This window comes from Trachemys scripta, chromosome 15 (assembly GCF_013100865.1).
Source record: "Trachemys scripta elegans isolate TJP31775 chromosome 15, CAS_Tse_1.0, whole genome shotgun sequence".
In the NCBI taxonomy this organism is placed as follows: domain Eukaryota; kingdom Metazoa; phylum Chordata; order Testudines; family Emydidae; genus Trachemys; species Trachemys scripta.
This window is the reverse complement of record NC_048312.1, coordinates 2,071,502-2,098,566: the sequence shown is the minus strand read 5'-3', so window position 1 is coordinate 2,098,566 and position 27,065 is coordinate 2,071,502. Positions and strand designations below refer to the sequence as shown.

Genomic DNA, 27,065 nt, shown 5'->3' with positions numbered 1-27,065 from the left:
GTTTCCTAGCTCTGGTGAAGTACTTGGATTGAGGAGCAAGCGCAGCTAGAAGAGTCTGTCTGCATGTGTAGATAGACTTACAGAGCAGGGCCTCCAATGGGTTGGGTGTTCTCTGCATGGAGATAACAGGGACCATTCACACCAGGGGATGAATATGGCCCATAAAGTCAAATATTTGGTCCTGTTCTAAGCTTTGGGCCATACTTAGAAACCCTGGGCATCCCCACAGCACAGAGCAAACCCCAACTGTTTGCAGAACCATTGCCCCCGCTCCCTCAAACCCCAACTGTCTGCAGAACCACCTTCCCCTCCCCAAATGTCCAACACTGAAGCTCAGAGCATTGAGCAGTTTAAACAGGGTAAGAAAGTTAGAGGGGCTAGGAATTTCCCCGAGAACAATCCAGCGCAGAACAGACTCCGAGGCTGCTGTAGTTGTCTGATTTTTTGTATTGATTGATTTTGCATCACAATGTACAGGACATCCAATAAATGTGCAATATACAAGGAAAGTGCCGAGAAAGGGGATGCAAGAGAGAGGCGAGATGGGGGCTGTTCACGGAAAGTAGCAGGGGTGTCGAGGTGCTACGTGGCCCAGGATTGCTAGCTAGCAGGGAGCACGCTCACTTCGAAGGAGCATCAGGACCGGTGAAGCAGCCTTTCTGATCCCACTGCATGTCCCTGATGCGACGGATAGACTGGACCTGGGGCTGGAAGGCCGACCATTCATTCCAGTGTCTGAAGTCTCCTCTCTCAAAGAGATATTGGTAGCCTCGGTAGCCAGGATACTGGTATCCAACCCAGCTTTAGGGAAAGCCAAAATAAAGCATCTCAGAGATGTAGGCTATTACAGGCCACACGGCACTGGGGCTCACCTGGATCAGTGGGCCAGTATTTAAATCAGAAGCCATCAGGTGTACATCTATTGCCAGGGCCGGCTCCAGGCACCAGCGCAGCAAGCAGGTGCTTGGGGTGGCCAACGGAAAGGGGCGGCACGTCCGGCTCTTTGGCGGCGGGTCCCTCAGTCCCTCTCAGAGGGAAGGACCAGCCGCCGAATTGCCGCTGAAGAACGAAGCGGCGGCGGTACAGCTGCTGCTGAAGTGCCGCCGATCGCAGCTTTTTTTTTTTCCCGCCACTTGGGGCGGCAAAAACGCTGGCGCCGGCCCTGTCTATTGCCACAAAATATCAGGGCCGTAGCCCCCTGGCCCTTGCATGGTGGGCAGCACGGAGCGCCAGGCTGTGGAGCCAGTGTGAGCAAAGGCCACAGGTGGTACATGTTTCACATGAAGCATTCGAACATATGAATTTTCACCCACCCAGTGGGCTTTGCTCGCACTTGTGTGAGTCTAGTGCCCTGCGCTGCCCATGTGAGGGCACTGCCCTCTGCTATAGGACCCCCTCACACACCTCACTCCTGTTGCTAGGCAGGAGAACCGTGGCTGTCAGGCTCTCGGTAATGCAGGGCAGGGGTGCCCGGTGCAGCTGCCCTGTGCAGGCTCCTCTGCTCTCGGGCTCGGCTGTGACCGGACAGGGCTCTGCTGTCAGAAAGCCCCTCGTCCAACATGGCCTGGCACTGAGGGACCCCCGCATGCTGTGCAGGATTGCGAATGTTTATTGACTCTGGAACCAGTCTCCCACCTGGCCTTCCCTGTGGCTGTGGCGGGGTATAGGCCTGCTCTTGGCACCACATCCAGATAGTCCAGGGATTTCCCCAGAGCTAAGAGGAGTCACTGGCTCTTCTTGGCAGCAGGGAAACCCGTCAAAGGATTTCGCTGTTGGTTCTAACATGCGATGAGCAAACAGAGGCTGGGAGATTGGGTGTGGATCCCCCATGCCGCGCTCCTGGGGCCTGCGGGGGGCAATAGGGTGCGGGGCAGAGGGGGAGCGTGTCTGCTTACGTTCCACTGGACACTTTCACACTTCCCACCCGGTCACAGAAGCCGTGAGCCCAGAGGCTGGGCACGTCATCTTCCTGGATTTCCATCTTGTTGCCCTTGAAGTCAGCAGATTCAAAGAGGGAGATTTTATAGCCATCAGCCACCTGGGGAAGACAGCAGGGTAGAACCAGCTCAGCAGGCTGATCCACACTCACGTGCCAAAACACCAGTGGGCTCATGCCACGTAACCACGGGGGCTCAGAGCCCAGCATGGGGCAGCTGGACTGGCAGCCAGGCAGCAGCAGTAGAAATGACTTACATGGTCCAAAGCCCAACACACAGGGTTAGTCGCAGGAAGGGGAGCCTCCTGGCTCCGAAGCAGAGGGGGACGGGTGGGCTTTGGGGAGGGGAGCTGTGGGGGGCGCTGATACCCAAGCTGGGGAGAGGGGGGAGCTCCCTTCATTTGTAGCAGAGAAGATGGACCTGTGCTCCCCACACTCCTTTGCTTTAGCCCCTGCCTGCGTTGAACGGTTTATGAAGCGAGCAGCTTCGTGACCACACCAAACAACAGTGCATCTGAAAGTGCCGGAGGCCAGTTTGGCTGCAGGTCCCAGCTGATCACCCGCAGGGCCCAGGAGGAGTCCTCCCCCTCCCCCACCCTGATGCATGGTTCACTGGCCCAGGTGCATTTCAAGGCTGTGCACCTCCGGGAGGTGGGCTGCTGGGTTGCACAGGCTACGCTTTCCTCCCAGTGGCAGAGCCGTTATCCCCGACAGCTGTGGGGCACAGCTCTGATAGGGGGTCCTGTTCACCAGCGTGAGGACCCATCCACCCCCACATGGCATCTCCAGAGCCCACCCTTGTTTTCTACTCCTTTATGGCTTGTACTTTGCCCTCCTGAAAGCAGCCCAGTCGGACTCCAGGTCCAGTCTCTCTTACCATCTTGATGGGACGCATGGACCTGAAGCAGTCGCTCCTGTAGCTGCTGGACCAGGTATCCCAGCGAGGATACTCGCCCTGCTCCAGGATGAACATCTCTCCGCGCAGGTTGGACTGCTCAAAGGCCACCCAGCTGAGGAGAGGGGTGGGGGCAGAACATGAGGAAGGCAGCAGTGGGCAGGCCGCAGAGCTACACACACGAGACAGGTTAGAAATAGCTATGGCACTGTCTCATCTCCTGCAGTGGGGCCTGGGCTCAGACTCGCTCGCCAGCCAGCAGCTGAGCTCAGCTCACCTGGGAATTCCTAATCATTCCCACTTCCCTGCCTCCATCTCTTCTCTCGCCCTGCGTGCCTAAGGGAAATGCTCACACAGGTGTCAAAACAATCGAGAACTAGCCATGCCCCCGGCGGGATGTCCAGGGCGCCAGAGACATGCAACACGCGGCGATAGAACTGGGAGGGACTCCCGCAGGGCCTGCTGCCAGGGGTTGTGTTCACTGTTGCATGTCTCTAGCCTTTGTTACAGACAGGGACTTTACAGCCTCTCTTCCATGATGTCAGCTGCCGTTGCTTCTGCTGGCCCAGGAATGTGGAACTCAGCCCATGTCAGTCAGCAGGAAGTATCAGCATATTGCGGGCTGGTAAGTGATCCAAGTGTCTCTACCCACCCTCCCTCCCGCACTGTCCCACACGGGAGACCACGTGTCTTTGGGCTGTGTAATCCTGGCTGCCTTGCGTGATTTACAGCCCCAGTGGCCATTAGATCAGGCACGTGTGTGGATGCCAGGACACAGCAGCTCCTGGCCTGTTCCGCTGAAATAGCACATTTTGAATAACATGAACAAGTGCCCTGGGCTGGTCTCCATTTCATGATCCCAGGGCTCAAGGCTCACAATGCTCGAACGCGGGCACCGATCTATGGATTTGGGGGCTGAATTGCAAACAGCAAGGTATAAGCCTTTGGTCCTGAATAGTGCTCCGTTTACACCTTTCTTACGGCTCCCCGGCACTTCCCATCTCACCCTTCCCAGCTCTGCTTTATTTAGAGCTCGTCCTCCCAGGCTGATTCCCCCTCCCAGGCTGGGAAGGACCATTTACGCTGTCACTGTGCAGTCTGCTTCCTGAGCCCGCACCCTTGGCCAGCTCCACCCCCTGGTGGATGGTGCGTGGTCAGGCTGGCCGCTTGGCTTTCACCATTGCGTTTCGCTTTCCAAGGAATGCACGTTGCAATTGAAAGTGCTCTTGGTACCTCCTCAGCTGACTCTCCTGGTCTAACTGGAGTCTGCAAAGCACTTTGTCTCTGTCGGTCAGTGATACGCAGGGCCCGGCTGTGCGTTTTCCAGCTGAGGGCTCTGCTCGAACCAATTCCCCTCGTGATAGAGTTTTCCCACGTGATGCTTGTGTAATAAAGTCTCTTCATTTTACCCGAGGAGCTATCCACAGCTTCCCTGGCACGGCACATAGCTCCCCCCACCCCCGTTCCTCCTGCTCCCCCCAAGCACCCTACAGAAGATCTGCTGAGCTGCTCAGCTCCTGCCCAGACATAACAGCTGCTGCAACACTCCCGTCTGCTCATTAACTCTCCTCAGAACAGCATCAAAAGACATGGCAGATGCTGGCCGCAGTCCATAGGATGATGTAGCCATCTACATCCCGAGGCCATGTCAACTCAGCATTTCTCATCAAGTTTCCCCCAGCTGCACTAGCAGCAGAAGCAGCAATGGTGTACGCACTCACGTAGGTCAGGTCCTAGGGTCTGGTGAAATCATTGGGTTGTGGTTGTGCTGGGGCGGTGGGAGTTTTGTATAGGGTGACCAGACAGCAAGTGTGAAAAATCGGGACAGGGGGTGGGGGGGAATAGGAGCTTATATAAGAAAAAGACCCAAAAATCAGGACTGTCCCTATAAAATCGGGACATCTGGTCACCCTAGTTTTGTAGCCCCAGGGAGCTGATAAAGGGCAGGTTTAATAAAGCATCAGGCGCCATTACAGACTGTTGCTTTCATACTGTCTGAATCTCGAGTCATTCATGACAACCAAACTGATACCGGGCCAGCTCCACTGGTACAGTGATCGGCTTTGCATTGCTCTATGGCTGCAGACTCTCGTCTCGGTAGGTCAGGTCTGTCGCTCCTAAGACCATGTCGGAAGCAAGTGCCAAGCACATCGGCAGTGATGCATTCCTTTGCTATTCTCATGAAATACTGGGGTGTTCAGGGGTTCTCCTGTCTTTACAAAACAAGCACCACAAACTCTGCACCCGCATTTCCACCTCTGGTCTGCATCCCACCTAGTCATAATCCTCCTTTAGCTTAGAGTTTTGTAACCCCCAAAATGTCCCTGGGTTTCAGGTTACAGCTTAATCTTAATGCTTCTTCCCCTGTTTGTCCAGTACAACAAGAACGACAGTGAGCATTGACACAGCACTTTACACCTTCAAAGGAGGGATAAATTCATCGGGTGTGTTACATCTGTCATTCAAAGTACGCGAATCAAAGATCATGCCAGGGTCAGTCAAAAACCAACTCCTAATGCCTCTTGTCTCCTATTGGGGTCTCCTTTTCTTTTGTACAATCTTGTACATTCCAGACTGCCTCACTGAGACCAAAACACCCTTCCAGGGCATTGCTTGGGGTCATCACAGACTGTGTCGGCTGAAGTCCCTATGCTCTTTTAATAGCAAGATCAACCATCTGTACAGTTAGCAACTGGCATTCACCTGGAGGTTACTGCAATTCCCATGACTTCCACCTATTCATACTTCCTTCACTGCTGCTTTTAACACAACACGTGGGGCTGCCCTGAGGCCTTCCCCTCTCATACCCGCACGAGCTTGGTGTTGCCTGTATTACAGGCTGGGTGAGCGGCTATTCCAAGAACTTGGGTAGTTTTGCCTTGGCTTGCCCTAAATTTACAGCATTCTTTCATTTTATGGCCAATCTTCCCACGGTACCAGCGCCTGATGGCAATGTTCCCCTTGCTTTCTCTTTGTTGGCAGTGCTCTTTGTTTTACAAATGGAACCTAATAGCTTCTCAGACGTCTGATTGGACTCCCTTTTCTTAGTCCTTAGGAATCATAGACAAAGGGCACTCCACATTCAAACCTCTCTTTAAGATGCATGCGCTCCTGGGCAGCTCTAATGTCTGCCAACGTGGCAGCTAAATTCACCATCTCTGCACAGCCTGGCACCACCACTCTCTACTGGCTCAGTGCTTCTCGCCCAGAAATGTTATCCCACACTTCTGGCACCCTCCGAGCTTGCAGGAAGATCTGGTCCCCCTGGCCAGGAGGCCATTTCCCTGTTGGGAGAGAGGATGAGAGGGCCAGCTCATGCCTTGCAAAGCTCCAGGACACAGCAATGGAGCAGTTCCATGCCTGGATCTCCCCAGCATTGCACCTGGTGTCATCAGTTCCCCCTGCCCGGCGGGTGTAACCTGCTACCAAACGAGAAAGGTGCTGGGTGACTGCGAACTAGACTCCCGTCCGGGGAACTCAACCGTTCCTGTTCAGGCTGTCCGTCACTTGCAGGAATCGATCCAAACCACTCCCCGAGCGGCTTGCCTTGACCCAGCTTCATACTACTCTTGGAGTTCACAGGGATACTAAAGGGTAATGCAGTATTAACAAAAACAATGACACAGTAATGTCCCATCCTAACTCCTCACATTTCAGGTGACAAGGAGTGCTGCTGTAAAACTGCCATCAGGGGAGGTGGCGTGGTGCTGAATGCCTGAATCCCCCAAGTGAAGCACCACCTAATGCCGCTGGGCAGAGGCAGTCTGCAGTCTTGGTTAACCTTTGCCAGAAGGACATGACTGTCCCTCTAAAATACAATGGATGGTAATAAAGCCATGGGTCTGTACTGCATGCCTGCCCCTTTCTCTGGAATAGCTTCTTTCAACCTCTGGTGAGTTGCACAATTCTCTGTGTAGAAGGGGTCATTTCTCTTTTCTGCAGGGTACATTTTGTGTCCTTTTCTGACAGACACTCACTCCAGACAACTCCGAGCCCATCAGGAACTCCATTCCCCAGGGATGATCCTGCACAACTTCATTTCTTTGCACAAGAGCTGTTTGGATTATAGACACACAGACGTGTTTGAAAGCCCCAAAGTCCAGGGTCTGCCTCCTACGTTATTTCCTGGTTCAAATGTAAGTTAAAAGAAAGATTCCTTGGGGGAGCACTTGTTTTCCTTATATGAAAGCACAGAGTGAACATACAGCGCACACACACGCACACACACACGCACACACACGCACACACACACACACACACACACACACACACACACTTCCACTGCTACAGACTAGGGCAAATCTGACTTCCTAGAAAGCTGAACGGTGGCCAGGCCCAGCAAGGTGTCTCAGGCTGGGCCTCCTAAATCACCAGCCACTTCTGACGGTCTTGGCCTACATGTCCTGCATTGCCTTGGCCTTGCTAACTGATCTGGCTCCAGGAATTGCATGGTGGTGTATTTAAGAGGTTAATTATAATGGCAGGTTGTGGCAATGTTAAATGTAGTTTGATGCGCTGGATCCAAAGATCACAAGTTCCCAGCAGTGGCCGATAACATTGTACAGACTCTTGACACACGTGAATGGAAGGGCTGTGAGCACTGAGTTGTGCCTCCTAGTACAGTGGCTGCCTTTTGAACCCTGCCATTAACTCTGCCTGCCAGACCCCTCGGAGAGCCTCTCGGGTGCCTCCTGCCCCGGCTGCGTCACTTACGGGCCAGTGCTGACAATGACGCTGCGCACCCGGTCGAACCCACGGTCGCCTAGGTTCAGGCACTCGTTTGTGAACTCCATCTTCCTGCCCTGGAAATTCTCCTGCTCAAAGATGATGATCTGCAGGGAGCCAGAGGAAAAGGGTTCAGAACCGGCAAGAGCAATAGCCCCCCCCCGGGGGGTTAGTGGCGGATAGCGTTCAGCCTGGCTCTCCCACAGCTGCTGCGCTGCCATCAGTGTTAGCTTCCCCTGGAGTCAGCAGAATGCTAGGACCTACGGGAACAGCTGCAGCACAGCCCGCATGCTCTACCTGGATGGAGCTTGGGCACTGAACACCTGGAGCAGGTGCATGCCACCACTACCTAACTACGCTCCCTCTGGACAGCCCTGAGAAGTTCAGCAGCACAGTAGGTGCCCTCTGCGAGGAAGTATCTGCAACATTTGGCAGCTGTTAGAGGCTTAAGGATTTTCTATTGTGTCAGTCCTGTTTTGAATTGCTCTCTCTTGCTGCAGGGTGGGCTACGGCTTCTGCTTTCTTCCCTGACTACTTACAACCGTTCAGCTTAATCCTGTGACATTTCAGGGACCTGAAGAGATGTGGTGGGAGGGACTTCCAGCGAGTCTCAGTTAGGAAGCCCCATCCTACCCCGGCTCACTCTGACCCGCTGCCCCAGGACCAGTCTCCAGTCGTTCTAGGACAGTGCTGACTTGAATACGCCCCTCTAGTGAGCCCAGTGGGAGCAAGCTCCCGGTTACTTCTCCCCTTCCTGCTTTTTGTCCCCGGCTGACAGCCAGTTTGCAAATGGCCTCAAACCAGACTCTAGCTTTGCACCTGAAAAGCGGCGTGTGCCTGTGTGGGGTGCGTGGCACAGCCACAGAGTGGGGACTGGGGCTGAGCTAGGCAGTGACACACCCAATCCAGGGAAACGGGCAATTCTGCCGGGTCCCTCGCTTTCACAGCGTGGATTTTGCAGCTGCAAAATCAGAAGCTTCATCTAAAGCTGTGGCCTTTGCTGTCTGGAGGTGGCGTGCGTGTACCGGCAAGGGTGACTTTCCTCCCCATTCCTCCCATGGAGTCAGCAAGGTTCAGGTTCTTTCAGAGCACACCACTGCCATCGGCTCTTCCAGGAAAGGAGCTTAGTGTCAGAGCCATGTGGTTTAGACACCAGCCCAGCCTCTCCTGGAGCGGGGGGAGAGCAGCTGCAGCTCACAGCCTCAGCACCAGCTTGAGAACTGCCCTGCTCCTAAACCCCTGTCTTGGATTTTTCTAGCAGCAGGAGCAGGAGAGAGTGGTGTGAAACATCAGACCCCAAGCCCACGACTGCGGCAGAGCACCTGGAGCCATTCCCTGTGCAGGCCAGTACTCAGCCTCTAGGGAGTGGTGGATAAAGCACTAGAAGACATGCTGGACGGGCTGATTCTGCCTCTGCCTCATGGCTTTTCTCCTTCTCTAACTTCTGTGATTCCCACACAGCCGCTGTTCCGGACGCCTCGTCCCTGGGATTTGATGCTTCACAGAAGGCCTGGTGGGAATCCACGTAATCGTTTATGGGCTGCTCTGAGGAGGAGTTGGCTGCAAATGCAAGGCAAGGGCCAGTGCAGGGAGCCCGCTTGCCAGGGCCTGCTCAGGGGAACTGCACTGCCCCGGCGAGGAGAAGGCCTGTCCTAGTGGGGTCCTAGGCCTGGGCAGCTGGGGCCCATGCATGATGCTCCAGAGCTAAGACCTTGCTCTTTAGCCTGACACATTCCCCAGCCATCCATGGCACCTTGCTGCTGAGACGCTTCCCTGCTGCCTGTACCCGCCCCACCGCACCAAGCACGGGCGGGTCATCCCAGGGGCCTTACCCTGAAAGCTTGCTTGGAAGGTTGCTCAGCCTTCGTGTTCGAAACAGGAGTGTGGTCTGGATATGGGGCTGGGGCCAGAGCTCCCTTCTCCTTGTCATCAGCAGCCTGGCTGGCAGCAGCAGTTTTCATGGTCTCCGCCATGGCTGTGGTCAGCTCAGGTAGAAGAGGGGCACCGAAAGGAGACATCGTTTGCAGGTTAGTGTGTATGTCACAAAACACCCATCCCCTGACCGAGGCCCCAGCAGAGGGTGGTTCTCTCCTCCCTTGAGCTGCTCTGCCCACCGCACAGTCCGCTTGCAGCTAGCCCAGCGAGCCAGCAATGGTCCTCCACACCCAATGGAGTCCTGCCATCCCCTTTGACTGCCTCAGCCCCCCTGCCCTCGGGGGGCTCGCGCTGGCGACCCCAGGCCCACGCTGCCTCCTTGCCCCTCTTTAGTTGGTTGCTTCTTTTGCAGTTGAGTGGCAAGAAAGAACTGGGGCTGGGTGGGTGCTGGGATAATGGATTCCTGTGCCCTGCCCGTGCCCCTTTGGGGTCACTCCCTGCACATGGCCCAGAGAGGGGGTCTGTCCCTGCTCCCTGGCCCAGGCCTTCTGCCCTGCCGGCCCTTCACCGGGGTCTGTCCCTGCTCCCTGGCCCGGGCCCTCTGNCCTCTGCCCTGCCGGCCCTTCACCGGGGTCTGTCCCTGCTCCCTGGCCCGGGCCCTCTGCCCTGCCGGCCCTTCGCCGGGGTCTGTCCCTGCCCCCCGGGCCGGGCCCTCTGCCCTGCCGGCCCTTCGCCAGGGTCTGTCCCTGCTCCCCGGGCCGGGCCTTCTGCCCTGCCGGCCCTTCCCCGGGGTCTGTCCCTGCTTAGGGTTACCATATCTATTAAATAAAAAAAGAGGACCCTCCACGGGCCCTGGCCCCGCCCATTTTCCCCACCCCTAGCCCCGCCCCAACTCCGCCCCTTCCCCACCCTAACTCCGCCCCCTCCTCCCTCCCACTCCCAGCCACGCGAAAAGGACTGCCTGAGCACTACCGGCTTCACGGTTTGCCGGGCAGCCCCCAGACCCTGCACCCCCGGCCGGCATTTCCCCAGCGCAGCTGGAGCCCGGGAGGGGAAGTGCCCGGCCAGCGGCTGGGGTCCGGAGGCATGGGGGCTGCCTGAAGCCCATAGCGCTCAGGCAGCTCGGCTCTTAAACAGAGCCGAAGAGTCAGGGGAGGAGCAGAGCCGCCATTTTCCCGGACATGTTCGGCTTTTTGGCAATTCCCCCCGGACGGGGGTTTGAGTGCCGAAAAGCCTGACATGTCCGGGAAAAAGTGGACGTATGGTAACCCTATGGACCCTGCTGCCTGGCCCAGGCCCTCTGTCCTGCCGGCCCTTCCCCGGGGTCTGTCCCTGCTGCCTGGCTCAGGCCCTCTGCCCTGACGGCCCTTCGCCAGGGTCTGTCCCTGCTCCCTGGGCCAGATCCTCTGACCTGCCAGCCCTTCGCCAGGGTCTGTCCCTGCTCCCTGGGCCAGACCCTCTGACCTGCCGGCCCTTCGCCGGGGTCTGTTCCTGCTCCCTGGCCCAGATCCTCTGACCTGCCGGCCCTTCGCCAGGGTCTGTCCCTGCTCCCTGGCTCAGGCCCTCTGCCCTGCCGGCCCTTCGCCAGGGTCTGTCCCTGCTCCCTGGGCCAGACCCTCTGACCTGCCGGCCATTTGCCCAGGGTACTTTGTCTTCTTACCTGGGCAGCTGCTGCTTCTCGGTGGAATGAATGGGAATGTGTTTTGGGGTCCAGTGAAGCCCCCACTTTATAGCCTGGCAAGGACAGACCCCCGGGCCGGTGCACAATGGAAGTGCTAGCTCATCAGTGTCTGCCCTGATGCTCGCAGTCATCACATATTGCAATGTAGTCAATGAACTGGAAACCTCTGTCAGGCCCCATGCACAGCCGCTGAACCCAGCACTTTCCATTGTGAGCCCGGGCACAACAGAAGGCCTGACGGGGCTGCTTTCCGGCCCCGCATTGGAGTCCTGCTGCTGGGAGTGCAGACACCCAGCCAGGGCACATGCAGAGCAGTGCCCCGCCCCAGCCCCCACACCACCACCTCCACAGACTCACAGCCCCCCAAAAAGCCTGTCCTGCTGCTCTGGGCTCCTCTGAGAGGCATGGGTCCCCAGGGCCCTGCTGCCCTCCCCCCCCGGGCCCAGGCTTCTCCAGGGCCCAAACGGCCACAACTCCATTGCAGGGCAGATGCGCAGGTGGGCTTGGAGCAGGAGGAGCCTGGCGGGGCCAATCTAGGGCTGATGGCCCTGCAGGAATCCTTCAGCCCCCTCGTTCAGAGGGTTAACCTCACTCAGGGATGGTCAGAGAGGGGGTGGGGTGGGGCGGTGTGGGGCCTGGCAGAGCCCCTAAGGAACCTCCCAGGGCTCTCCCAGCCCCTGCTTGGTGTGTTTGGGGCTGCACCCCCCCACTGCCCATCACCCCTCCAGTAACCAGCCCTCCCAGAAACCCCTCCCTGCCGCCTTCACATTGCAATAGCCAGGCCGGACTTGGCACACGCTGGGCCACGGGCCTCGGTGTGGGAGCAAGGGCCTCCCCTGGGGAGGGTCAATGGGATATGGGACACTGACAGGTTGGGGAGAGGCCCTGAAACCCCCTCCTGGGGGGCACATTGAACCCCTCTGCAGGCACAGCCTGGGCCTCTCTCTCTCACTGAACAGGTGGGCCGGGCCGGGGCTCCACTCCCACCATCACGCTAGCCCCAGCCCAGCCTTCCTTTGCTTTCCTCTCTATCCATAGCCTCACAGGCTGTGGCCAAGGTCTGTCTGGGATAGCTGGGTACTTACGCCCTCCCGTCACCGTAGTACTCGAGCCCCTCGCAGCATCAAGCGACATTACCCGCCCCACGCCCTGGGCGCCAGGGCAGGGCTGTTAGCTCCATGGTACCGATGGGAATGGAGGCCCAGGGAGACTGCCTGACCTGTCCAAGGTGACACAGGAAGCCTGTCTCTGAGACAGAGATCGAACGTCAGGGTCCTGAGTTCAGAGATCTATCCACTAGGCCGTCCTTCCTACTGGACCAGTCCATACCTGGGTGTCAGTGACAAGGGTCTGTCCATCACCACCTGCTGAGCGATCGACCCCTTTGTTATGCTGGGAACTTCCTTTCTCCTGCTAGTATTGAAAACAAATTCTCGGCCTGATTCCTTGTCACGAGTGCTTAGGCCAGGCCTGTGGGCCTTTTCCACGTCTTCATAATCATCTAGTTTGTGCGCCTGTATAATACAGGCCATAGAACTTGCCTGAATTAATTCCTGTTTCACATCCACTAGCTGTGGTTGAACTAGAGCAGATCTATTAGAAAAACATCTGATCCCTTGATTTAAAAATGGCCAGTGATGGAGAATCGTCTGGGGAGCTGTTCCAAGAGTTAATTATCCTCGCGGTTCAAAATGTATCTAGCTTCAGCTTCCGGACACTGACTCATGTGAGACCTTTATCTGCTAGATCAGTGGTTTCCAAGCCTTTTATTAAGGCGACCCATCAACAGTATTTTGTCTCTTTTGAGGAACCCACCATTAACCCTGCTCCCCCTTCCTCTTCTCAACCCTCCAGACCACTGCTCCCATCTCCCTGCGTCCTCTTCCCCAGTCCACGTGAGCACCCAAGCTCCCTGCTCAGCTTATGATCTTGTCAAAAAAAGATATGCTGTTAGTTTGACAAGAGCTCTTTTCCACAGACTCATGATGACTTGTCAGATACCTGATGAAACTCCGCGGCTGGACGCTCAGCAGGCTGCAGTGTTTGGGACCCATCACAATGGACTTGTGTTCTCTCAGCTTCCGGGGCCCAGGCCCTGCCTCTGCCTGTGTGTCTCCAGGCACACTCTCAGGTGCAGATCTTCCTTCCAGCACCCCCTTCTGAGTACTGAGACCTTGCAGTCCAACTGCGTAGCCTCTGAGATTAGCACCATCTCCCAGCTACGTGCACATTTCCTTTTCCAGAGCTCCAGCCCTGTGGCACTCTGGGACATGTGGTAGCTGAAGCAAACAGACAACGGCTTTACAAATATTTCCAATGCAATCACCCTTTTCTTTCCCTTGCAGAAGAGATATACAGATCCAGAGCATGACACACCTACACGCCCTTCCTTGTCTCAATTTCCTCACCATTCCTGAGTGGTTTGGGGGATTTGGTGAGAGTCGTCTAGTGGGTCCAGGGTCCCCCTCACAGCTCCTGGCTTCTTTTCCAGTCTTAGAGTTTCTCTCTGACCCCTGCAGTCAGCAACCTTCCACTCTCCCAAATAGCCAGGGCCGGCTCCAGGCACCAACAAAGGAAGCAGGTGCTTGTGGGGGCCAATGGAAAGGGGCGGCACGTCCGGGTCTTCGGCGGCAATTCGGCGGCGGGTCCCGCTCTCCCTTTCGGAGGGAAGGACCCGCTGACGAATTGCCACCGAAGAATGAAGAGGAAGTGCCGCCGATCGCGGTCTGCAAATAGCCCTCCCTTTTGTAACATCCAGATCCCAATCAAAGGGGATCGAAGTCCCTCACCAGGTGACCTGTTGCCGGGTTACTAGCTCACTTGGCAGGACCAGTTTTCTTGGTTTGGTCACAGCCATTGTACTGTTCAGTTAGAGCTTTTCAAATGTCTACGAGTCTTGATAGTCCACACTCATTAGTCCATTGATCACCTATTCCCCACTCCCAGTGAGGGAGTTGGGGAAGAAGTTAACCCCTTGCACTAACAGGCAGCACAAGATTAAACAGGTAAATGGAGTCACACATACTGTTTCATTAAAATAATGCAGAAATCTCCCATATTCTCCACAATTATACCACTCTCCTTTAATTCTTTATTACTCAACTCCTTTATCAGATGTTCCATTATTTTGTTCAGGATCTATGTCAGGCTGGCAGCCTATGACTACCTGCGTCATTTCATTTACCCTTTTTAAATATTGCCACAACATTAGCTTTCTTCTAGTCTTCTGGAACGTCCCTCGTGCTCCGAGACTTATGAAAAAGCAACATGAATGGTCCAGAGAGCTCCTCAATCAACTCTTGAAAAAAATCTTGGATGCAAGTTATCTGAATCTGCTGATTTTAAAATGTCTAATGTTAGTAGTTTCTGCTTAACATCCTTCTTGCTTACGATTGGAATGGAAAGTATTTAATCATCATATGGTATGATTACATCATCTGACCTTTTCCCAAATACAGAGCAAAAATATGTATTGAACACTTCAGCCTTTTCTGCATTATTATTGACAATTCTACCATTTCCAACAAGTAATGGACCAATACCACCGTTAGGATTCTTTTTGTTCCTAATATACTTAAAACCTTCTTATTGTCCTTAACCCTGCTGGCCATGGATTTTTACTTGTGTCCTTTAGCTTCCCTTAAAGATTTTCTACCATTTCTAGCTTCTAATTTATATTCTTTCCTATCAACGGTCCCTTTTTCCATTTGTTATATGTTGTTTCTATATTTTCTACAGCTGCTTTCACTTCTCCTCTAAGCTAGGCTGCTTTTTTAATCAGTGTGACCTTCTTTCTTAACTGTGGGATTGTGGCTTTTTGGGCATCTCGTAAAATGTCCTTAAAAAGTTCCCAAGCATCAGTCATATTTTTCTGTTTAAATTCTCTCTCCCAAGTGATTTGACCCATAATAGTTTTCAGCTTTGTGAAAGGGCTCCTTTAAAGCTCCCAAATATATACATTACTGGTTTGGACTTTATTCTGTTTGTGCATCACAAATGTAATTAAGTCGTGATTATTTGCATCTACGCAACCACTAACTTTTAGTTTTGTGATCAGTTCCTCTTTATCTGTCAAGACACAGACTAATTTAGAATTCCTCGGTGTTGGATGGAACCCATTTTGAGTTAAGGTTTAGCAGTTCCAAGGATGTTTTCTTCCAGCACAGCCACCAACTTGCACTTCATCCACAGGCTTCAGGCAGGAAAGAGAACATGGCACATCTGATGCAACTCACCTCCACTGATCCTTCGCTGGCCATCTTGATACCACATGTAGAGTTGGACCTAGAAGAAAGACCTTTCCCTCTCCAACCTCCCTTTGAAACGCTCCTGTTAGCTGCTTCTGTTCCTGGCTCTCGAGTTCTCAAATCTCTCTGCTTATCTCAGCTCAGCTCTACCCTCATCAGGAGGGAGCACTGGCGCACTGAAAAGAAAGGCCCACCGTTACAATGCTACATACAGCACAGCTTAACCTGAGGCTTGCGTTAAATATCGGCACTGGTTTGAACCCCGCACAATCCAAACCTGAAGAAGGACTTGCCCCAGGCCCTGCGGTCCAGACCCACCCGCCATCCTGATGGAGCACAAAGGGGAGCAGCACGCAGGGCCCCTGCTGAGCAAGCCGGCTGCTCCCACCCAAGCTGGCCCAGAATATGCATCCACCTGATGTATTTGTTCCTGTAACCATGCTTTGCTTTCCCATCCTCTCCCATGGCTCCGATTGCACCACAGCCAGGCTGTGTGAATGCAGCCCTCATGGAAATGAGCGTCACCTCCCCGCAGGGGGGCAGCTAGCCTCACTCCGGGGGGTACCAAAGCACAGGCCAGTGGGGGCGTGGGGGTGGCTCACCAGCGTGAGGTTGGAGCGCAGCCAGGAATCAGGCAGGTCACGCCCATTCCATGGCACTGTGCTCCCTGCATGTGCCCCCCTCCCCCCGAGCGTTGTGGGAGCAGCTGCTGTAAAGCCGGGTGCCAGAAGTGCACACACAGAACAGGCAGCAGCCTTAGGCTCTCTGGCCCCGAGGGAAACCTGTACAAGCTCAGGTTTCAGAGTAGCCGCCGTGTTAGTCTGTATCCGCAAAAAGAAGAACAGGCGTCCTTGTGGCACCTTAGAGACTAACACATTTATTGGAGCATAAGCTTTCCTGGACCACAGCCCACTTCATGGGATGCATAGACTGGAACATACAAGCTTAGGGAGCCAGGCACCTCCTCCGCCAGCGCGTACAGGCACGCTCAGCCAGTCCTGTCACACACAAGACGTTTCAGAGCAGGGTGCTAGAGAGACACGGTCAGGGTCTCACTCACAGCTGCCCGCCCCCACTCGCCCACCCCCTGACTCAGCCGGGGGGGCTGCTGGCACTGGCTGGGAGATGGGTGCAGCCCCATAGGAAAGAGCGAGACGCTCTCCCACACTGGATGGGGCAGCAAAGCAGGCACTGAGGGAGGAGCGAGGCCAGAGGCCCCCCGTTCTCCAGGAAGGCCGCTCAAGGCAGAGCCGCTGTTTGCCATCTGGAAGGAGGGTGACCCCCTCGGGGATGAGCCCAGGGCAGTCTCTGCTGCATTCGGGGTCTGGCTGAGCAGGGAGCCTGGCACTGCTGGCTGGGCTGTGCGTTAGCTGCTCCACAGAACAGTCTTTGTTCTGCCCCAGATCCCTGCCCGCCATGTGCTGAGCTAGGGGTTTCGGTAATGCTCTGCCCGTCTGTCTCTATCTGGAGGTTATAAAAACCCAGCCAAAGCCACTGCTGGCCAGGTCACCTCCCCGGGAGTCCAGCTGCTCCTCACCAGGTAAGTGCAGGGAGCAGCCTCCGTTGGCCAGCGCTCGCTTCAAGATGCTCTTTGACTTGGAGCTGGAAGGGCACGTGGGCACCCAAAGGGACGGGGATTCTCCAGGGAGGCTGAGCAGGACTGTCCGACCGGGCAGGAGCAGCAGTTTGCTGACGGGGCCCAAGGACTCTGTCCTGGAGCACAGCGTCCGCCCGTAGGAACTTGCTGGCCCTGAGGGTCAGGTTGAGGTTGGACACGGGGTGGCAGCATCTAGCGATGCTGATGAGAGCCCTGCCCTCCGCCCCGGCACCCTGCAGGACACGCCAGACGCAGGAGCCAGCGGTGACAGAAGAGGTGGCAGAGAAGGCTCAGAGTTCCCAGCTGCGGCAGCATTGTGGGGTTAGTGCTCTCTGCTAGTGTCTGAGCTCAGACTGCCCTGAGCGTGGTGGAAATGCAGGGACAGTAGCTCGCCAGTGTGGCTGGGCTCCGGGGATGATGGACTCCTAGGAGCTGCACTGCTTTCTCTCCTACTCGATTGCAGCGGCTCCCGCCAGGGGATTTGTCCTGAGGGCAGGGGGTTGTCACCGTAAAACCTCCCTCTGGGGCTGCCACTGCAGGAACCATCCTTGGCAAGGTCCCGAATCCTCACAGAGAGGGGCTAAGTCTGGGCTTGACGGGCTGACTGCAAAGAGCCAGCCGCCCCAGGGCACTTACAGTCCCAGCTGCCAGGATGGCGAGTGAGCCGGAGGGAGCCGACAGACACAATTATGTTGTAGGCAGCAGCAAACACTAACTAGGGTCAGACCTAGCAACAGGTGCTGGGGCCTGAGCACCCGAGTGGAGAGAGCAGAGCAAATGCAGGCCTGAGCATTAACTCCATGGGGGCTGGGCTGCATCTGAGATGCAGGCACTGGGTCATGTGACCGGGATGAGGCATCTGTGCTTCGTGGCTGTGTCCCACCCCAGCAGGGGGATCCCAGCCCCCCATCCCACCCACGTGCCTTCCAGATGAGCCCCTCCCTCGCCCATGAAAGCACCAGTGTCTGCAGACAATGGGAGTGGTGGGGTATCCCTAGGGTGCCTGGCCCTACCTGTGGCATCGTGCCTTAGGCTGGGGCCTCCTGCTGCTCTCCACGTCCCCACGGGGGTGTGATCCAGGGCACAAACTGGCCATGGGGCCGTGGCACTGGCTCAGACCCAGATGGCCGTGGCTGCAGGAGGGAAGGGCTAGAGGAGGGGTTAGCAATGGCAGAGGAAGGCACCAGCTCCGTGCGGTGACCTCGCCCCTCCATCCCAGTCCCCTGGGGAGGGTTTCTCAGCCTGCAGCCAGTTGCCAACAACACAGATTTGTGTGGAGCAGATTTTAACCATCTGGTCTTCTCGTTTCCTCCCCAGGACAGAGCCACCATGAGCCAACACTGCACTAAGTTCTCTGGCCTCTGGAAGGTATGGTCGGGTGAGCTGGGGTCCTGGGGGGAGCTTCGCCGGGAGCTGGTTTGGCATTAGGACCTGTGCTGAGACCTGGGCAACAGGACCTGCTCGCTGGGATCATGGTAAAGCTGAAAGTCCCCCATGGCCAGTCCCATGGCGAGCCTGCGCACGGGGAATGTCTCAGACACAGCTGGGCGGGGGTTGAAGGGACACCCCCCTTCGCCCCCTGCTGCTGATCCGCCTGGGAGGGTGTGTGGGGGGTGTCTCTCTAGGCCCCAGGCTGCTGAATGCCCAGAAATCACTCCTTGCCAGGCACAGCCGGTCTGCCCCGTGGCTGCTGTCTCAGAGCCCTTTCCTGGGCCCTGGGCACCAGGCCCGTCCCAGCTTGGTACAACAGGGGATAACGGGCAGTGGGGACTGGGGGGCACACGGTGACACGTCCCCCCCAGCACAGCCAGGTGGCTCTGGTGGAGCAGCCCAGCTCCGTGCGGCGGCGTCTTCTCCAGCGGGCTCTGGAGGGGCAGTGGGGTTCAGTCCGAGGGCGTGTTACATGCGTGTTTGGTGCATGCAGAGCCGGTCTCCCTGCACCCCGCTCTGGCTGAGGTGGGGGCGATGTCTGGCCCGGGCGTGAGCACTGCTGCTCTCTGCTGGACTCAGCAGGCTTGGGCTCCATGGCAGAGCATCGGGCTGGGGCAGGGCCTGCGAGCCAGGCTCAGGGCCGGCTTTAGGAAGTGCGGGGCCCGATTCGAACAGTTTCGACGGGGCCCCGATGGGGCCCCGACAGGGATGACTTAAAAAAAAACAAAAAAACAACGTTAAAAAAAACACGTGGGGCTTGTACTCACCGGGCCACGCTCCTAGTCTTTGGCGGCGGGTCCTTCACTCGCTCCAGGTCTTTGGCGGCACTGAAGGACCTGCCGCCAAAGTGGCGCCAAAGACCCGGAGCGAGTGAAGGACCCGCTGCCAAAGACCTGGAGCGCCGCCGGGTGAGTAAAAATTAAAAAGGTGCCTCTAGCCAGGGAAGGGATTCTCTGCCACTTGCCCCCCACTCTGGGCGACCCTGCCACTGGGTGCGGGGCCCTCTTAAGCGCGGGGCCCGATTCGGGGAAATTGGTGGAATTGGCCTAAAGCCGGCCCTGGCCAGGCTCAGCCATGCCACGGGAAGGCAGCGAGCCGAGTGCAGTGCCCTTCCCGCTGCTGACAGGGCAGAGACGGGGAGTCACGTTCCCTGGGAGCTGCAGGCGCTCAGTGCCTCTGTCAGCCAGGCCCCTGTAGTGGGGCTCGCTGCAGGCAGGTGCCAGAGATGGGGCAGGGGTGGAGGCCCAGCCCAGCCCTCCCCTCCACTCCCCTCTCCCTGGAGCACCAGACTCCCCCCAGCCCCAGCTCTCACAGAGTCTGGCCCAAGGTGTGAACCTCTTGCCTGGCCCAGACCCAGCCAAACCTTTCATGCACCAGAGGAGTTAACCCCTTCCCTGCTCCCATGCAGCCAGCCGCCCCTCCCCCCCCGGGGGCTGAGGCCAAACCCAGGGGCAGGGAGGCGGCTGGACGTGGAAACCACTCCCCTGCCTGCACGGTCCTGGCTAAGGGCAGGTCACAGCACAGTCCATTGCTCGTTCCCTGATGCACTTTGCCTGGCCAGGGGCTAAGCTGCAGCACGATGACCCTGGCGTGGAGCCTAAGGGGATGTCAGCCACATGCCTGCAGCAATGTGTGAGCTGCCCCAGGGCTGTGGGATGCCCCCGGCGCCCTCCAGGAGCCAGGGAGAGTCGCTCCATGATGCCAGAGCAGCCCCCTGACCCCGTCTGTCCCCCCAGATCCTGGTGTGGGATGAGGAGTTCTTCCAGGGCCGGAGGCAGGAGTTCACCGCCGAGTGCTACGACGTGAGGGCGTGCGGCTTCCAGACGCTCCGCTCCTTCAGGATTGAGAGTGGCGCGTGAGTCCCGGGACGGCCCTGCCCTGCTCCCAAACTGCCACCCCATTGCTCCCTGGAGAATGCTGCGTCCGGGGGGGGGCTGTACGTGCCCCAGGGCATCCTGGGAAACTGGGGATTTCAATGACATTTTGTCCCTGGAAATGCTTGGTGTTTGGCCCCGAGAAATCGTTCTGCTTCCCGGAGTGGTGTCAACACGTCCCAAGGGGCTGGCAGCCCCAGCCACGCAGCCCAGCCCAGCCCAGCCCAGCCCCTCGGAGCTCTCCCGGGGCAGGCACATGCATCCACCTCTAGCTCATCTATGGGCGCCCGGCTGCCAGTGCCGAGCCCCATCTCCCCCACAGGCGAGCGGGTGCCACGGGCTGGGGTGTGATCAGCGGGGCCCTGGGACCCAGAGCAGAGACAGGGAGCCCACATGCCGGCGGTGGGCACGGATGCAGAGCTGGCCAGTCAGTCATCCCAGCTGAGGTCGCTGGCAGATACGCCACAGCCTGTTGCCCTGGCCCTGGGCTAATGCGGTCGCCTGAGCACTCACGGCCCCTGATCTCCCTGGATACCCGGGCTCTGGCTTTCCCCACAGGTGGGCAGGCTTTGAGCACGTGGGCTTCCAGGGGCAGCAGTTCGTTCTGGAGCAAGGCGAATACCCTCGCTGGGAGGCCTGGAGTGGCAGCCACGCCTACCACGTGGAGAGGATGAGCTCCTTCCGCCCCATCACCTGTGCTGTGAGTAGGGCTGGGGAGCTGCCTGCAGGGTGGGCCGACTGCCCCCCCGGGCCTCCCCATCCGCCCGCGCTCCCCCATTCCTTCCGCCCGGCCTCGCTGGCCCCGCAGAGCAGTGGGTTGACCAGACAAGCCCTGCCCAGCTCCAAGGGGAGGCAGCGTGGCCGGTGCTCCCCCTGGGGACGCAAGTCACCGCTCTCATGGCCTGGGCCTTGGCACACAGGTCCCCGCTGCCCCCGGCCCCTGGGGGTGAGGCTGGCACAGCCCCAGGTTCAGGCTGTAGGGACGTGCGCGTTAGCATGGACGGGGCTGGTTCCAACTCCCATGTCTGTGAGGGGCGCTGCCCAGGACTGACCCAGTGCCCCTAGACTCACCCGGGAAGGGACACGAAGGTTGGGTTCAGGCCCGGCCCTTCTTTGGGATGCCCGGCGGGAGTTGGGCAGCGTGTGCTGACGCCCATCTCACTCCAGGGACCAGGTCCCGGTCTGGAGAGAGGAGGTGTTGTGAGAGTCACCCCCCCTCAGTGCCGGGTGAGAGTCACCCCGTGTGCATCCTGGGCCCGAGAGCCCTGCAGCGAAGCCACGGAGAGCCACCCCCGAGCTCCCCGAGGCCTCTCGCTGTCAGAAAGTGCCCAGGCCCCAGTTAACCAGGGTGCTTTGTGGGTGCCCTTTGAGTTGCTCTGAGCCCCAGCTCCTAGCGGCAGGGGCCCGCTTCTGCTGTCTCGTCCACTGGGTGAAGCAGGAGCAGACCTGGGGCAGAGCGGCCCTGTGGAGCAGGCAGGCCCGGCGGGGGCATCAGGAAGTGTCCCCAGCCCACCTGCAATCTCTCTGTCCCCTCGCGGCAGAATCACCGGGACAGCAAGATGACGATCTTCGAGTGGGAGAACTTCCTGGGGCGGAAAGGGGAGCTGAGCGACGACTACCCTTCGCTGCCAGCCATGGGCTGGGGGAGCAGCGCGGTGAGCTCCTTCCGCGCTCACTCTGGCGCGTGAGTACCTCCGGGGGCCATATGGCTGAGCCCCAAACCCACTGAAGGTGCCACCCCCGACCCGGCTCAGCACTGCAGCAGCTCCCCTGGCATGCAGCTGCCAGGCCCCTGCAGGGTCCCGGGGTGATGCTGTGGCTGCGGAGAACCGGTAGGACCCCAAGGGCCCAGGGCCTCAGGAGTTCAGACCCCCCCACGTCCTGTAGTCTGTGGGGCCCCCACCACTCTGTCCGCACGACCCCCGCCCTGCTGCCCTGGGGTTGGGGCTGGCTGCAAGGCGATGGCTTCTCCTGTTTCCTTCCGCAGCTGGGTCTGCTCCCAGTTCCCTGGGTACCGAGGCTTCCAGTACATCCTGGAGTGCGACCGTCACGCGGGCGAATACAAGCACTTCCGGGAGTGGGGCTCCCATGCGCAGACCTCCCAGGTTCAGTCTATCCGGAGGATCCAGCAGTGAGTGCTGCCAACCGCCAGGCCGCAGCCGCCCCCTTCTGCCCCTCAGCGTCTTACCCTACCCGCCTTCCACTGGGGCCCCCAGCTCCGGGCCCACTCGGCTGTGCTCAAAGCCAAGCTCAATAAAGGTACACTTATCTAACCAGCCAGGGCCGGTAAGTCCAGCGTATTGCAGCCGGCTGCAGCCAGGGCATGGGCCCCGGGAGACCCTCCCAGCGTCAGGTCATGCAGTGGGGCAGCCCGACTGGTTCTTTGTCCCTTGCTCCAGCTACTGGACGTGTCGGCCAGGGAGCAGCGTGTCCCCCGGGGACTTGTTAACACAGGCAGACCAGAGCCGCAGGCACACAGGCCTGGAGGGCTGGCAGCTGGTGGGCAAGGATGCAGAGCTGGCCAGCTAGTCACCACAGCCTATTGCCCTGGCCCAAGGCGCCCCAAGGCAGAACGCAGTCCCCCCAAGAGCAGGGGCAGGCCTAGCTCCGGACCTTCCCCAGGCCTAGGCAGCCCCGCAGCACTGCCAGCTTACCGCTCAGGGGCACTGAAGGGCAGCCTGCCCCTCTCTGGCCTGGGCCGGGGATGGGGACTAAGGGGTATTCCAGAAATACAGCAAACTGCAGCCCCCCACGGCGAGCCAAATGGGAGCCTGCCATCTGGACACCTGGATCCTGAAGCAATTCTCCTGGTAAACACAACAGAGACTGAGGATATAGGCAGCATCCAGCCCTATGAGAAACCACCAAGACGTCTGCCTGAGGTGCACAACAGACCATGACAAGGCAGCGTCAACCCCACCCCGCCCTGGTGGTCCTGCAAGGAGAGAACCTGGATGTGGGAAGCCAGCCGGAACGTTAACTGAAACCACACGAGTGTAGCCAAGTGCCCATTGCTAGTGTGGGCTCTGGGATTGAGCCCCCTTCCAGGAGAGAGGGTCCCCGGGACAGGGGAAGAGGCCGCAGCAGAAGCAGAGAAGACTTTGCAATAGCTAGGGTGTGTCTTTACTGTTAGTCATCCTGCGAGGATGCTGGACCCAGGAGGAGTTCCCTGCCCGGAGCAGTGCGTCTGGGAGACCCCTTCGGAAGGGCAGCCCCTGTACGGTGTCTCCAGTCGGGATCCCAGAGCTGGAGGCACCGAGCCCCACAGGCCTTTGGGAACAGGCTAGTCTAGATTTCCAACCAGGCAGAACGGCCAGCCCATGCCATGGCTTCGCTCACCCTCCTCTGCTGGGCAGCGCCTGGCGAGGGAACACGCTGGCTGCCCACCGGGAGGTCAGGCTGAGAGACTCCCTTTCTGAGACTGGCAGAATGTGTCCGGGCAGCGCTTCACTGGGCGCTCCCCCATAGCGGGTGCAGGGCCGAACATGGAGTCTGTCCAGCATTGCCGGCTTGGCCTCCTGGAGGGGAAATGCAGGGGCAGTCTGGAATCAGAGATGGGCCCATGCCATGAAGCTGGGACCCACACGTTCCCCACAGGGCGCGCTCAGACTCAGCCCCACTAGAAAGAAAGACCCCAGCTGCCAAATTCAGCTCTGGATCCAAATCCTCGTGCTGATGCTCCTGGAGCTCAGGGGTCCAGCCCACAGTTCTGATCCAGCCTCTCTCGGCCGGGAATCCTGACCAGGGCGAGTTTTCGGGGCATCCGGCTGAGAGCAGCTGGGCGTGGGACCCCCGGAAACCAGCATCTGCGCTGGACCAGTCTCATTCCTCAGCAGCTTCTCCACCAGCGGCTCCTGTGACAATGCCAGGGTGACACCACGTGGCCACTAAGGAAACTAACCCCAGCTCCAGCGGCACACCAGCACTCTCAGTGGGCTCTGCAAGACCAGCCAGCCCCGAGACACTACGGCACAGCGTCCAAGCGAGTCATGAAAGCCTCACTGCATCCGGGGCCCTGGTAGAGTGAAGCCAAGGCAGGTGTGTTGCTAATGAACATGGGGGACTTGCCCTGTGCTTTGCCCCACACTAACAATAATATAATAACAAGCTATACTCCGAATCTCTAGCACCTCTCACCAGTGGGTCCCAGCACTGTGCAAATGCATGCTGTGTGCGTCGTTTGTCACCAAAGCCTCTCCGCACAGTACAGGTGGTCAGGGAGCTTACAGATGGTTCCTTAAGGCACAAGGGAATCTCTGGCTGTCTCACAAGTATGCAGAGCTAAAGACCCAAGGTGGTCTAGGAGGGGACGCACTGAGAGCTGGCGGGAAGTTTTGGAAGAAGGGTTTGGCCGAACCAAAGCTGTTTGTGGGAAAAGGCTGGGTTCCACAAATTGGTTGTCACGAAAATAGTTTGGGGGGTAAGTTTGGAGATTGTCAGAATGTCGCATGTGGAAACTGTCAGAATAACACAATCTGTGCATTTGCCTCACAACAACTTTTCCTTTAGAAATGTAAATTAATTATAGTACCAAGAATTAAAAATCAAAAAGGTCAATATTGAAATGAAACGTTTCCATTGACCCCGAGCTCTTTGTTCCCAGACAGTCACTTTACACAACTTTCAAGATTTTGACTTTTCATCCCAATTCGGGAGGGGGAAATCTTTCAAATTCTCAAAAGTTTTCCCAGCGCTTAATGGCCAGGCCTCGCTGCTGTTTGGGGTCGCGAATCAGCCCCCTTATTCCCAGTTCTGGCCCTAACTCTCTGCATCCCCTCTGTGCCCTGATGGAGGCACTTTCCCAGGAGCTGTGGGTAAATGAATGCTTGCAGAGTCCCCTGCGGATGACAGCCTGTGCCATGGTGCTGGGTGAGCCCCGTAGAGATCCCTCTCCAGCATAGACCTGCTGGTAGGTTAGGGAGCGGGGCCTCCCCTCCTTAGGACACGAAGGAGCATGGGTGGCCAGTGAACCAGCTGTTGGGGGACGCTAGCCCCTGGCCCCTCCTCTTCTGCCTGAGGCCCCACCTCTCACCCTCCCCTTCTGCTCTCGTGGCCGGGGATAAACCCCTGGCTTGGGGCTGATGAAGCTGGGCCCCCCGCTTTAGACTCTGCACAGCATGAAACGATGACGTGTCTCAGCCGGAGCCCGTGACTGGGGCCAGGGTCCCCCAAACAGGGCAGCCTGCTCGCTCTGCAGGTCTCTGACGGTGGTACCAGGCCCCTGAATGGACTGAAATGATACAACAGGGGAATCACTGCAAGCCCCTCCCAGGTGGCTCCTTCTCCTCTCTTCCCTGACCTCCCTCCTGCTTTCCTGTCTCCCATCCAATTCCGCCCCTGGCCACAGGATGGCGCTCTCTCCCACCTGCACATACCCTGCACAGAACCGCACCTGCAGGCGGCCATGGACAACTCCACTTTTCATCCTGTACCTCCGCCCTCCCACGTTCTGACCCACACGCCTGCACCCCCCGAGGTGCACTCCCCCTCTCTCACACACAGGCTGTTTCCACTGCAGTGTCAGCCCAGGGTCAGCAGAACGCGAGTGAACAGCCGCTGGGTCTGTTCCCCCAGGCCTGGAGCATCTCCGCTCATTTGTAACCCCAGGCTAGGAATTGTTGAATCCGGAGGCTCTAGCGCCTACGCTGCATTGTGGGAGCCCGAGTCCAACCACCCATGTCCCAGACTTCCTAGTGCCCCCCACCCCCGCCCCAGGTGTGACCCTTTGTTCATGGGGCACTGTGGGAAAACCTGACCATCCACCAAAAGTGACTGTCCAGATGACAAAGCAAGTCAGTCCGTGGGATTGTGGGACACTTTTGGTGGGCTCCCAGAGCACGAGTCATAGAATCATAGAATCATAGAATATCAGAGTTGGAAGGGACCTCAAGAGGTCATCTAGTCCAACCCCCTGCTCAAAGCAGGACCAATTCCCAGCTAAATCATCCCAGCCAGGGCTTTGTCAAGCCGGGCCTTAAAAACCTCCAAGGAAGGAGACTCCACCACCTCCCTAGGTAACGCATTCCAGTGTTTCACCACCCTCCTAGTGAAATAGTTTTTCCTGATATCCAACCTGGACCTCCCCCACTGCAACTTGAGACCATTGCTCCTTGTTCTGTCATCTGCCACCACTGAGAACAGCCGAGCTCCATCCTCTTTGGAACCCCCCTTCAGGTAGTTGAAGGCTGCTATCAAATCCCCCCTCATTCTTCTCTTCTGGAGACTAAACAATCCCAGTTCTCTCAGCCTCTCCTCATAAGTCATGTGCTCCAGACCCCTAATCATTTTTGTTGCCCTCCGCTGGACTCTTTCCAATTTTTCCACATCCTTCTTGTAGTGTGGGGCCCAAAACTGGACACAGTATTCCAGATGAGGCCTCACCAATGTCGAATAAAGGGGAACGATCACGTTCCTCGATCTGCTGGCAATGCCCCTACTTATACAGCCCAAAATGCCGTTAGCCTTCTTGGCAACAAGAGCACACTGTTGACTCATATCCAGCTTCTCGTCCACTGTGACCCCTAGGTCCTTTTCAGCAGAACTGCTACCTAGCCATTCGGTCCCTAGTCTGTAGCAGTGCATGGGATTCTTCCGTCCTAAGTGCAGGACTCTGCACTTGTCCTTGTTGAACCTCATCAGGTTTTTTTCTGCCCAATCCTCTAATTTGTCTAGGTCCCTCTGTATCCGATCCCTACCCTCTAGTGTATCTACCACGCCTCCTAGTTTAGTGTCATCTGCAAACTTGCTGAGAGTGCAGTCCACACCATCCTCCAGATCATTAATAAAGATATTAAACAAAACCGG

At 57.5% G+C, this 27,065-nt stretch overlaps 2 protein-coding genes across 6 annotated transcripts; one reads left to right on the top strand and one right to left on the bottom strand.

The window, feature by feature from the left end:
- Window positions 1-429: 429 nt before the first annotated feature.
- CRYBB1 (crystallin beta B1) lies at window positions 430-13,727 on the bottom strand. 5 transcript variants are annotated; one of them, XM_034791080.1, is made up of 7 exons: window positions 12,442-13,727; window positions 11,092-12,360; window positions 9,389-9,541; window positions 7,545-7,663; window positions 2,814-2,946; window positions 1,896-2,038; window positions 430-801 (listed from the first exon to the last, which is right to left on the bottom strand). In XM_034791080.1, exons 3-7 carry the CDS (start codon window positions 9,527-9,529, stop codon window positions 621-623), a joined length of 717 nt encoding a protein of 238 aa, XP_034646971.1. In that variant the 5' UTR covers window positions 9,530-9,541; window positions 11,092-12,360; window positions 12,442-13,727; the 3' UTR covers window positions 430-620. The 5 variants fall into 5 exon arrangements, with proteins under 5 accessions (XP_034646971.1, XP_034646968.1, XP_034646969.1 ...); XM_034791077.1 differs by having other exon boundaries at window positions 11,092-13,727; XM_034791078.1 differs by having other exon boundaries at window positions 9,389-9,531; window positions 11,092-13,727.
- A 4,337-nt stretch (window positions 13,728-18,064) lies between these two features.
- CRYBA4 (crystallin beta A4) lies at window positions 18,065-24,404 on the top strand. The gene is made up of 5 exons (XM_034791664.1): window positions 18,065-18,431; window positions 20,124-20,242; window positions 20,820-20,961; window positions 21,803-21,945; window positions 22,249-24,404. Exons 1-5 carry the CDS (start codon window positions 18,429-18,431, stop codon window positions 22,394-22,396), a joined length of 555 nt encoding a protein of 184 aa, XP_034647555.1. The 5' UTR covers window positions 18,065-18,428; the 3' UTR covers window positions 22,397-24,404.
- The last annotated feature ends 2,661 nt before the right edge of the window (window positions 24,405-27,065 follow it).

Bases quoted from the DNA above. Each gene is read 5' to 3' on its own strand.
- CRYBB1 (XM_034791076.1), bottom strand. From the start codon at position 9,574: ATGTCTCCTTTCGGTGCCCCTCTTCTACCTGAGCTGACCACAGCCATG. The intron at 7,664-9,388 runs GTAAGGCCCCTG...GGCTCCCTGCAG, and splicing joins CTTCCAAGCAAGCTTTCAGG to ATCATCATCTTTGAGCAGGA. The intron at 2,947-7,544 runs GTAAGTGACGCA...CCCTCTCCTCAG, and splicing joins GTCATTGTCAGCACTGGCCC to CTGGGTGGCCTTTGAGCAGT.
- CRYBA4 (XM_034791664.1), top strand. The intron at 20,962-21,802 runs GTGAGTAGGGCT...CCCTCGCGGCAG, and splicing joins TCCGCCCCATCACCTGTGCT to AATCACCGGGACAGCAAGAT. The intron at 21,946-22,248 runs GTGAGTACCTCC...TTCCTTCCGCAG, and splicing joins TTCCGCGCTCACTCTGGCGC to CTGGGTCTGCTCCCAGTTCC.